General features: G+C 42.6%; 1 protein-coding gene across 1 annotated transcript in view; it reads left to right on the top strand.

Moving 5' to 3' along the window:
* Positions 1-635: 635 nt before the first annotated feature.
* slc25a36a (solute carrier family 25 member 36a) overlaps positions 636-12,194 on the top strand; it is an 89,867-nt gene continuing 78,308 nt past the window's right edge. Inside the window, exon 1 of the mRNA XM_043702039.1 lies at positions 636-968. Coding sequence (XP_043557974.1) covers positions 928-968 — 41 coding nt within the window. The 5' untranslated portion in view covers positions 636-927. The remainder of the gene's footprint in view (positions 969-12,194) is intronic.

Here is a 12,194-nt window from a genome sequence, read left to right as displayed (position 1 = left end):
ATGTTATGTTCTTTACACCTACCCAAGCAGGCAAATTGGACTAGAACTTCACATCTTCACAACTTACCATCACATCTCAAAGACTGCATTTTTGATAGTGACAGTGTTGACTTCTGTCGTATCAGCCTTGATTTTTGTATTTAATCCTCCAAATGAGATTGAAGCCTGAAACTTTTGACAAGCATGCTATCAGCTGACAGCAAGAGGGAAGAAAAAATGGACCGGATAAAAGAGTGCATTGGACCTCATGAGTTAATACAGATCATGATAAACCTTTATGATTTATGCCTGCAGAATCACTGGCAAGGCTCAGAATTTGTCCCCTTCAGCTGTTTCAAGCAAGTAAAGTAATGGAAATGCTTAGGTGGCTGGACACCTCGTCCTCTGTGGTGAAGGACAGTTGCCCCATGAGGTTCTCAAACTCCTTCAAGCCAGGCCCCAAGCTCCTGTACAGTACAGTGCTCGGACGAAGCGCAGACACACACCACAACGTAAGGCAACAGTTTTGTCCAACAGACGGACACGCACGGCTGGTGATCATGCGGAGAGCAAGTGCGCCGGAATGGGTGGAGGGGCGTGACAGTGGTGCGCGTCCCTGGCTTTCATTGGATGCAAAGGGGAAGGGCAGCCAGGGCACGGGGCGGGGTCGTAGCCAGTGTTGCGGATCGATAATAATAGTCGGGGCATCCCTCCCCTCCCGTCCAGTGGAGAGCGTCCGGCTGAGTGCGATGAGGGGAGTGGGTCGGTAGCTACATAGACAGGCATCAGCGCGTGCAGCACCGGACCGGAGCAGGGACAGAGGCGCGAGCAGCTGCGGTTGGAGGGAGGAAGGGAGAGGCGCGAGCGAGCGGGTGGGCAGGCAGGGGCATGAGCTGCTCCCAGGGAGACCGCCACTCGGGCCCTCGCTCGCGGTAATAATGATTCACCATGAATCAGAGAGACCCCTTGGTACATCTGTTTGCTGGCGGGTAAGCTAACGGCCGGGCACGGTCTCTCTCTCTCTATTTCTCACATTTACCGAGCGGCGTGTTCGATTTTATTTCTGTACTGAGCCTCTTCTTCCCTCCCTAAACCAACCGCGTTATTTATTTATTTATTTATGTTCCTGTAACTAAAACGTGCGGCCTCACTTTATAAATGTTTTTATTTGCATCGTGGAAGTGGGCGTGTTGCCAACTGCTTCAGTTCGAACCATTTTTTTATATGCGGACATTGCTTTTTTTTCTTGGTTTAAAATTGTCTATGGTTTTTTCCCTGTTTTATATTAAATTAGGGGTTGGTGGTGTTTGGTGATCTAGCAGGGGCTGGGGGGAAATGCAGCTCTGAGAGAGAGAGTAGGCCTCGCCAGTCCCCGGCTCTCTCTTGCCTGCTCTCCCGCCCTAGAAGCACTCAGCCCTGGCTGCCGGAGGCTGGCTGACTGGTGGTGAGCTGTGGACTGAGTAACACTCCCCTGACCCACACCATCATTGGCAAGAGAATAAATAAGCCAGTAGCTTCAATTTTTATAAAATGAGATCGGTTTAATCTCTCCCCTTCCTCTCTATCTTTAAATGTACTTTCACAGTGACAGAAAACCACAGATTTAGGTGAATCTTGGGCTTTCTTTCCTTAAGCCAATTTGCCGCCTCACCTCAGGAGTTGAAAGGGATGGGGGAAGAGGCTTCTAAATTTTAAAGCTTTGTGAGACAAAAATTATACTCTAAGTTTGTAGCAGTAGTTTCTAAATTGCCAATGAAGAGAGTGAAACTTGCAGATTCTGTGTAACTGCAGATTGTCCTGTTTCTGATTTCAGATGTTTCAAGCAAACCTCCTTGTGTGAATGGTTAGAATAGTTTTTACGTTAACCTAGCTCAACTAAGATAGCTTTGAGGCCATGCTGTACATAGTATTCTATATTTTTTTTCCAGTTCCCCATGTGCCTGCACCTAGCTCATCTTATTCATGACACCCACCTCCTGCTCTCTCAAAATCTATTCCAAACAAACTGCTAACCACTCAACTTCTGCTTCTGGTTCCCAAGTTAGCTGATATTGTAAATAGTTCTCTTCTGATACTATCCCTGTTTTAAACCTACTGTCATCAATATTTATTTTTCTAATGTCCTCAATGTCCTTGAAGCTAGGACATTAGTTTGCGATCTCCCTTCCCTTTCAATTCCTTGAACATGTTACCTCCCAAATCCTTGCCATCTATCTTAATTCATAATTGCATCCCCTCAACTATGGTTCTGCCCCATTACAGTACCAAAATAGTTCTTAGCAAAGACTGATCTAACGTCCTGTGTGACTGTGACAAATCTAAACTATTCCTCCTAGTCCTTCTCAACCTGTCTGTAGTCGTTGACACAGTTGAACACCCTCGCTTCCTCCAGTACCTCTCCGTTGTCATCCAGCTGGGTACGACTGTGCTCTTTCCACTCTTATCTGCCTAATTTTTGCTGCATATCATATACGATGGTTTCTCTTCCTGTTATTACTCCTTAACTTATGACTCAAGAATTAGTGCCCGAAGACTGGAGGATAGTAAATGTTGTCCCCTTGTTCAAAAAGGGGACTAGAGACAATCCTGGTAATTCTAGACCAGTAAGCCTTATTTTGGTTGTGGGAAAGTGTTGGAATAGGTTGAGAGGATTTGTAATCACCTAGAAAAATTAGGGATAGTCAGTATGATTTTGTGAAGGGTAGGTTGTGGCCCTCAAACCTTGAGTTCTTCGAAAAGGTGACCAAACAGGTGGATGAGGGTAAAGTGGTTGATGTGGTGTAGAGAGATTTCAGTACACTGGTGCGGCAACACTTGGATTGTTGTGTATAGTTCTGGACATCGTATTATAGGAAGGATGTGGGACCTTTGGAAAGGGTTCAGAGGAGATTTACTAGGATGCTCCCTGGTATGGAGGGAAGGTCTTAGGAGGAAAGGCTAAGGGACCTGAGGCTGTTTACATTATAGAGAAGAACGTTTGAAAGATGATTTAATTGAGACATGTAAGATAATCAGAGGGTTAGATAGGGTGGACAGTGAGTTTTCTTTCCTCTGATATTGATGGCTAGCGTGAAGGGACATAGCTTTAAATTGAGGGGTGATAGATATAGGACAGATGTCAGAGGTGGTTTCTTTACTCAGAGTAGTAGGGGCATGGAACACACTGCCTGCAACAGTAGTAGACTCACCAACTTTAAGGGCATTTAAACGGTCACTGGATAGGCATATGGTCGAGAATGGAATAGTGTAGGTTAGATGAGCTTCAGATTAGTTTCCCAGGTTGGTGCAAAATTGTGGGTCAAAGGGCCTGTACTGCGCTGAAATGTTCTGATTATTCTTTGTCCCTGTTTATTTCTCACTTGCATGCTGCTCCTTAGTGACTGAAAGCACCCATTTGCTTTCACATGTATATTAACAACACTCAGCTCTGTCTCACCACTTTTCTCTTGACTCTTGTTAAATTATCAGAATCTTCATCTATATCCTGTACTGGATGAGAGGAGGTCAGCTAGTTCAGTTGACTGGGCGATCAGTTGGCAATGCAGAGTATTGCAAACAGTGTGGATTCAGTTCTTACTCTGGCTGAGATTACCATCGAGGACTATCCTCGACTTCTCCCTTTGCCTGAGGTATGCTGACCTTCAAGTTAAGCCACCAATTATCTTTCTGTAATGAGAGCAACCCTATGGTCTGGTAGGACTATGACAAACTTATCTTACTGGCTGATCCAACTGCCAAATCCCCCTTGGTCCCCTCCCCTCCAAATAAATATTGGAAGACTTTGTTTTTTCGTTGCCACTCTGAATTTCATTCCCCAGCTACTGGTTGTATCCCTCTTCCTTGGTGACTGTCTCAGACCAAACCAGACTTTGTTTGTTTGTTTAGAGTGTGTTGCTGGAAAAGCACAGCAGGTCAGGCAGCATCAGAGGAGCAGAACTACAAATCCTCTGCTTTCCCACATTTCTTCCTCCATAAGTCAATAAAATGTTCTAAAATATCTAGTTATTGACATATTAAACAAAATGTCTTTCACTTCTATTATCCTTAAAAGTTTAACTAAGCGTATTGTTGAGAAAGAGATTGAATAGACAGGGATCAGCTTTACTGCTGCTCAGGTGGCATTGCAACAGGTCTTCTAACTGGCTTGGGGCCCTGTGCAATCCCATGGTCTTAATTCCACCTCTGAACGCAGAAAATTAGAACTAAATTTTGAGTAATAAAACTGCAACAACATATTTACATTGCACAATATTTGGAAGTATATCCAAGGCATTCATCGGAATGGCAAAATACAATATGACACTATGCAGCATAAGATCAGTTGATCAAAAGCTTGGTCAAAGAGGTACAGTTTAAAGGAGTGTCTTAAATCAGCAAAGCAAGGTGGAAACAGGCTGAAAGAAATTTCAAAGCTCTGAGATAAGACAGCTGAAGGCATGGCCAGCAATGATAAAGTGATTAAAACCAAGCAAGTTCAAGAGGGCAGAATTAGCAACTATCTTAAGAGTGCTACATACGAGTGGAAATTAGAGAGATAGGAAAAGGTAAGGCCATGTGGAGATTTGAAAATAAGAACGAGAATTTTAAACCTAAGACATTGCATGTCTGGGAGTCAGTATAAATCAGTAAGCTTCGGAGTGTGATAGGTGAACAGGGTTGAGAGAAAGTTAGAGCTGAAAAATGTGTTGCTGGAAAAGCGCAGCAGGTCAGGCAGCATCCAAGGAGCAGGAGGTAGGGGGAGGGGAAATGAGGAAGCTGGAGAAATCTGCATTCATCCCTTGTGGTTGGAGGGTGCTCTTCCTCCAGGCGTCGTGTTGCCATGGTCTGGCGATGGAGACGGCCAAGGACCAGCATGTAGTTGTGGAAGATGGGCTGTTCCACATATCTGACGAAGAGGCAGGCATAGCTGGGGCCCATGCGGGTGCCCATGGCTCCTCCTTTGGTTTGGAGGAAGTGGGAGGATTGGAAAGAGAAGTTGTTCAGAGAAAGTTAGGACTAGTCAGCAGCGCTTTGGATAACTTCAACTTCGCAGAAAGTTTAAGTGGAAGACCAGCAAGAAGTACATTGAAATAGCCAAGTTTTTAGGTAACAAAGCAATGGATTGAAGATTTGGCAACAAGATAGAGACACAAGACAAAACTGGTTGACATTAGAGGAATGAAAATAGGCCTCCTTAGTGATTAGTACTGTATTAAAATATGGTTGGCAGTTCATGGTAGAGTCATATAAAACACCAGACTATAAGCAAAAACAGTCTGGGAGAAAGTGTGGACTTCAGATGCTGGAGACCAGAGTCAAGAGTATGTTGCTGGAAAAGCACAGCAGGTCAGGTGGCATCCAAGGAGCAGGAGAGTTGATGTTTTGGGCATGAACCCTTCATCAGGAATGCTGGCTATGTTCGAGGCTCTAAATGGCTTTCTCATTCCTAAGGCTAAGGGAAGGCGAGAAGAAGAAATTCAGTACTTAGAAACTGTGAACAATTCACTACTTGGGCAATATACAAAATTTCACTCAAACTGCATCACACATCAGTTGTTCTATGTCATTGTATAGACTAGTGTTTGAAAAGTGTCATTAACTTTTGTGGTCATTCTGCATTGGTGTTTTATTATACATTGCCAGCGTTGCTCTTCAAGATTTCATGTATTTGCTGATACAGCAATGAAAATAATTAGTAAAATATAGGTTCCCCTAACATTTACAAGCAAATGTTACTTCGTGAATGATCTACAGTTGAGAGAAACTGAAAACAGTACACATGCATTCTATCATTTTAAAGAAGTCAGTGAGGGAGAAAAGAACTATTTACTGTCTGATTCTAACTTGTAGCATGACATTCGTGACATTCTAGATAAAGTACCCTTTTTTTTCCAAAAACTTATGAAGTTGTGTTGTAAAGGTACCAACCATATTTAAGTGTAAATGGTGTGTTAATTATTTTTCCTTCATGCTTGCGTAACCATCTTTGCGATAAGATTATCTTTACTTCCCACTTGAATTGGCATTGTACATCGTCACAGTGCTTTGTAATGATGCTGAATGAAAGGTCATCTTTCTGTTTAGGAGAAATGCACGATCAAGGAACATTAATTATTTATTACAGGTGCAAAATAAGGAAAAGTGGGTAGCCAACCGATTCTTATCAGCAAGCGTTGGTGGAGGACAAAAAAATGTTTCGAGTATATGTCTATGTACAAGATTTGGTCACAGTGTGATCTTGTGTAATTAGAGTCATAGCGATGTACAACATTTAAACAGACCCTTCAGTCCAACTCATCCATGTCGACTGGATATCCTAAATTAATCTCTTCCTATTTGCCAGCATTTAGCCCATATCCCTATAAACCCTTCCTATTTATGTATCTATCCAGATGTCTTTTAAATGTTATAATTGTACTAGCCTCCACCACTTCCACTGGCAGCTCATTCTGGTTGACTTAGTTCCATTTTTTATTCCTGCTTGCTTTCCCCAAGCAAAATTAATTCCCACAAACAGTTGATTCAGCTGGAGCACTCTGCAAGTATGCTTTAATTCTGTTCCTCATAATTAATATCTTGTAATGTTAACGTTCCTTCTTGACCTTTGATAGTCTGAGCACCTATTGTTGAACTATAGTTCAAGAAAACTCATAAGAATAGATGTTAAAAATTAAATGGATTGCAGCTGGGAGGGAGAGTTACTATTTGCTTTCTGTGCTGAAAGTATGAAGTGGGCATCTGCATTACTTCAATGAGCAAAATGGTGAGAAAATGTATGATATCATCTGACAGGATTCCTGCTGGAGAGGAGCTTTTGTAAGGTTGCTGTCATATTTTAAGCAATTAGTGAATTCAATTTTTGGATTGATATGAAAGTTACCTTGTATATGAGGATGATATGGTATTCTGTTTCCAAAGGTCTGCATTCTATTTGAACTTGAAATTGTTACCAATTTATTATGTCTTCGATTGTCTGCCAGTCTCCTGTTCACCTGATGCAATTAGTTGGCATATTAACAACCTTCAAACGTCAAGTATTCAATTTTACGTGATTGATTTCAGCCTAATTTTTTGCCGCATTCAGCAATAAGTCATGCACCACTACCACTCACTCGCTTGTGGAAACCCAAAGCTGCTTGTTGCATGGCAAAATAGACTGAATCAGTAGGTTATTTTAAGTCTTTGATCTTTAATGAAACAATTTGACAAGATGTCTTTTTGATGTATGAGTATACTACGATTTTAATTTACAATTATCCTAAGTATTTTCTGTTGTTGCACTTAACCTTTTAAAATATGAGGCGTGTATCCAAAAATAATTTCAGAATTTTTGGAAGAAATTATTTTTCACTTGTGTTCTTTTGTAGTTGTGTGCCAATTTGTTTCTTGGTCTCTCCATACATTCTGACTCCTACTTTTCTCTCTCTGGGTTTTATTTTTTTAGATCTAAAAATATCCTTAACTGGGGGACTGTCAGAAGGCTACCTAGCCACTTGGAAATTTTGGAATGGCATGGTCCATGCTTGACTTGCATCCTAACTAGTGAATATCCAGAAGGGGTTACTGAATAGTGTTGAAAAGTGGGAACTCTGACCAGCTGCGCTCTTATTTTTCTTCTGAGTTGTACTGAGGCTACTTCTGTTTTTTTGTCTTTAGATTAATTACATTACAGCGTGGAAACAGGCCCTTCAGCCCAACAAGTCCACACCGACCCGCCGAAGCGCAACCCACCCATACCCCTACATTTACCCCTTACCTAACACTACAGGCAATTTAGCATGGCCAATTCACCTGACCTGCACATCTTTTTGGACTGTGGGAGGAAACCGGAGCACCCAGAGGAAACCCACGCAGACATTGGGTGAACGTGCAAACTCCACACAGTCGGTCGCCTGAGGTGGGAATTGAACCCGGGTCTCAGGCACTGTGAGGCAGCAGTGCTAACCACTGTGCCACCGTGCTGTCTTAATCTTGATTGAAATCAGTTTACTTAACAGCCTGCCCTTCAACCCTGAGACATTGCTGACCTAGATTGCTGTGATGCTTGTTTAAAATATTGACTGAGATGCTGTCATGGTACGATTAGAATTAGTGTGTGTGTTGGCCCACTCCATGGAGGTGTTAACTAGTTGCAATAGCAGAGTTTTATTTTGTCTTCCACCCCACCTGCCTATGGTATATCTGAGGCAAATTACAACACCCTTTCAACAAAGCTACTGAGCTCCTTGAATACTTGATGCCAAACCTGGGCTGTCTGATCTGATATTTGTGGTTCAGACTCTGGGTGTGTAGTGTATTTACTCCCTGAGCCCTCTGTCCTGTTTCCAGCAACACGATTTCTTTTCTGAAGTTAATACAGTTAGAATCAGTGCTTCCTGAGGTGAACAATATTGGTAGAAAAAGCATGCTTGCATTGTGATCCAACCTGTAAAACCTAAACCTTTGGAGCAGGAGTAAGCTATTTAGCCCTTTGAGGTTGTCTTGCAATTCTGTTAGATTAGATCCATATTGATCAATGTTCTATGTCTCTTGACACTGACCAAACAAAAATTCACCACTCTGTTTTGAAAGCTTCAACTGGCCTCTAATCAATGGCCTTTTCAGTTTTTCCAGATTTATGCCATCTGTTGTGGAAGAAGAACTTTCCAGTTTTGAAAAAGGGTGGCACAGTAGTTCGGTGGTTAGCACTGCTGCCTCTGTGCCAGGGACCCGGGTTCAATTCCTACCTTGGGCAACTGTCAGTGCAGTGTTTGCACGTTCTCCCTGTGTCTGCATGGGTTTCCTCCGGGTGTTCCAATTTCCTCCCACAATCCAGAGATGTGCAGGTTAGGTGAATTGGCCATGCTAGATTGCCCATAGTGTTTGGTACATTAGTCAGGGGTAAATGGAGGGGAATGGGTCTGGGTGGATTGTTCTTTGGAGGGTCAGTGTGGACTCATTGGGCCAAAGGGTTTGTTTCCATATTGTAGGGAATCAAATCTAATTTAAAATCTTATTTTGACATTTCCTTTCTCCAACAATATTCACATCAAACTCAATTGTATTGTCTTTACTATAAATAAGTAAATCTCTGCTTCAGATAATTCTCATTACAACTTAAACTCCTGTTCTCAGAATCAATAGAAAATTTACAGCAACTATACTGACCATGCTGTTTCTGGTACATGCTTCTTTCTCTATCTGGCTCTTCTGTGTTCTTGTCACTACACCACAACTGTTCAGAGACTCCCATTGGAGTCTGGCACTTTTTTATGGTTTCCTAGTTCTACGAGTAGCGTTTCAACTGTCTTTTATCAAGTTAAAAAAACACACAACACCAGGTTGTAGTCCAGCAGGCTTATTTGGAAGCACTAGCTTTGGTTGTCAACCACCTGATGAAGCAGCAGTGCTTCCAAATAAACCTGTTGGACTATAACCTGGTGTTTGTGTTTTTTAACTTTGTACACTGGCTCCTCCACATCAAGTCTTTTATCTACTTTTCTGTATCTGATTTTCCTGCCCTTGCTTAATACTCAAAGTTCTAGCATGTGTTCATTTTCAGTTTCAGGTAATAGTTATAAAACTTATAAAACTGACCCTTCAGTCCCGCTTCGTCCGTGCTGATGGAGCTTCCCAAACTAAACTAATCCCACTTGCCTGCATTTTGGCCCATATTCCTCTAAACCTTTACTATCCATGGTTAAAAATCACACAACACCAGGTTATAGTCCAACAGGTTTAATTGGAAGCACGCTAGCTTTCGGAGCGACGCTCCTTCATCATGTTTACTATCCATGGACTTGTCAAAGTGTCTTTCTAAATGTTGTAACTGCATCTACATCTACCACTTCCTTTAGCAGTTCTTTCCACTTGTGAACCACTGTGGAAAAAGTTGTCCCTCAGGTCCCTTTTTAAATCTATGTCCTCTTGTTTTGAACACTTCCACCCTAGGGGAAAAAACCTTTTGCTATTCACCTTATCTGTGCCCCTCATGATTTTATGAACATTGATAATATCACCCCACAACCTCCTATGGTCCAGTGAAAAAAATCCCAGCTTATTCATCCTCTCCTTTGTTTTATCTCAAACTCTCCAGTCCCAGCAACATTCTGATAAGTCTTTCTGAACCCTCTATAATTTAATAATATTTTTAATAGCAGGATGATCAGAACTGTACACGCTCCAGTAGTGGCCTAACTAGTGTCTGGTACAATGTCAAAATGACATCCTAGCTGCTATACTCAATGGTTTGAGCAATGAGGAGAAGTGTGGTGAATGCCTCCTAACCACTCAGTCCACTTATGGCACAACTTTCAAAGGACTATGTTTCTGAACCCCCAGGGTCTCTCTCTCAGTTCGACCACACTCTGCCGGGCCCTACTATTCATTGTAAAAGTCCTTACCAAAATGTAATACCTAACATTTATCCAGATTAAACGCCACTCTTCTGCCCCAATTAATCAAGATTCCTTTGTAATCTTAGAACTTTCTTCACTGTGGACTATACCACTAATTTTGGTGTCACTGACAAATGAACCAGGCCTCCTAAATTCTCATCAAATCACTTTTATTTAGAACATTACAGCGCAGTACAGGCCCTTTGGCCTTCAATGTTGCACCGACCTGTGGAATTGATCTGAAGCCTATCTAACCTACACTATTCCGCTCTCATAATATGCATGTCCAATTACCATTTAAATGTCCTTAAAGTTGGTGGGTCTACTACTGTTGCAGGGAGCATGTTCCACGCCCCTACTACTGAATAAAGATATAAATGACAAACAACAGTGGACACAGCTTCAATCCCTATGGAAAGCTGCTGGTCACAGCCTTCTATCACCACACTCTGTATCCTTCCATCAAGCCAATATATATGCATTTGGCAAACTCACCCTGAATACCATGTGATCTAACTTTACTAATCAGTCTACCAAGTGGAATCTTTGACCGTTTTATGACGCCACAGTGGTGTCCCTGCCTGTAGATCAGGAGGCTCTGGTTGAAGTCCCACCTATTCCAGAGGTATGTAATAGCTGTGGTTCTGTTCGCCGGGCTGGAAGTTTTTGTTGCAAACGTTTCGTCCCCTGGCTAGCGACATCATCAGTGCTTGGGAGCCTCCTGCGAAGCGCTTCTTTGATGTTTCCTCCGGTGTTTATCGTGGTCTGTCCCTGCCGCTTCCTGTTGTCAGTTTCAGCTACCATTGTAGTGGTTGGTATATTGGGTCCAGGTCGATGTGTTTGTTGATGGAGTTTGTGGATGAAGCCCATGCCTCTAGAAATTCCCTGGCTGTTCTCTGTCTGGCTTGCCCTATGATAGTAGTGTTGTCCCAGTCGAATTCATGTTGCTTGTTGTCTGCGTGTGGCTACTAAGGATAGCTGGTCGTGTCGTTTCGTGGCTAGTTGATGTTCATGTATGCGGATTGTTAGCTGTCTTCCTGTTTGTCCTATATAGTGTTTTGTGCAGTCCATGCATGGTATTTTGTACACTACATTTGTTTTGCTCATGTTGGGTATCGGGTCCTTTCGTATGTAGTGTACGAAATACCATGCATGGACTGCACAAAACACTATATAGGACAAACAGGAAGACAGCTAACAATCCGCATACATGAACATCAACTAGCCACGAAACGACACGACCAGCTATCCTTAGTAGCCACACACGTAGACAACAAGCAACATGAATTCGACTGGGACAACACTACTATCATCGGGCAAGCCAGACAGAGAACGGCCAGGGAATTCCTCGAGGCATGGCATTCATCCACAGATTCAATCAATAAGCACATCGACCTGGACCCAATATACCGACCACTGCAACGGACAGCTGGAACTGACAACCGGAAGCGGCAGATTCAAACCACCTACAAATGCCGGAGGAAAGATCACAGAAGTGCTTCACAGGAGGCTCCCAAGCACTGATGATGTCGCCTAGCCAGGGGACGAAACGTTTGCAACAAAACTTCCAGCTCGGCGAACAGAACCACAGCAACGAGCACCCGAGCTACAAATCTTCGCACAAACTTTGAGGTATGTAATAGGTTGAGAAAAATAGTTTAACTACAAAAGAAACCATGCAGAACCCTATCAAAAAAGTTTTTGTCGACAATATCTACTATTCTGTCCCCATCGAGCTTTTTTGTTACATCCTATAGTTACTGGTCTATAGTTCCCAGGCTTCTCCTTACAGCCTTTCTTAAATAAAGGCACAACATTAGGCATCCTCCAGTCTTCTGGCATCTCACCCATGACTGTAGA

The sequence above is a fragment of the Chiloscyllium plagiosum genome, chromosome 13 (genome assembly GCF_004010195.1).
Source record: "Chiloscyllium plagiosum isolate BGI_BamShark_2017 chromosome 13, ASM401019v2, whole genome shotgun sequence".
Lineage (NCBI taxonomy): Eukaryota > Metazoa > Chordata > Chondrichthyes > Orectolobiformes > Hemiscylliidae > Chiloscyllium > Chiloscyllium plagiosum.
Note: the sequence above shows the minus strand (reverse complement) of the source record. Positions and strands in the feature narration are given on the sequence as shown.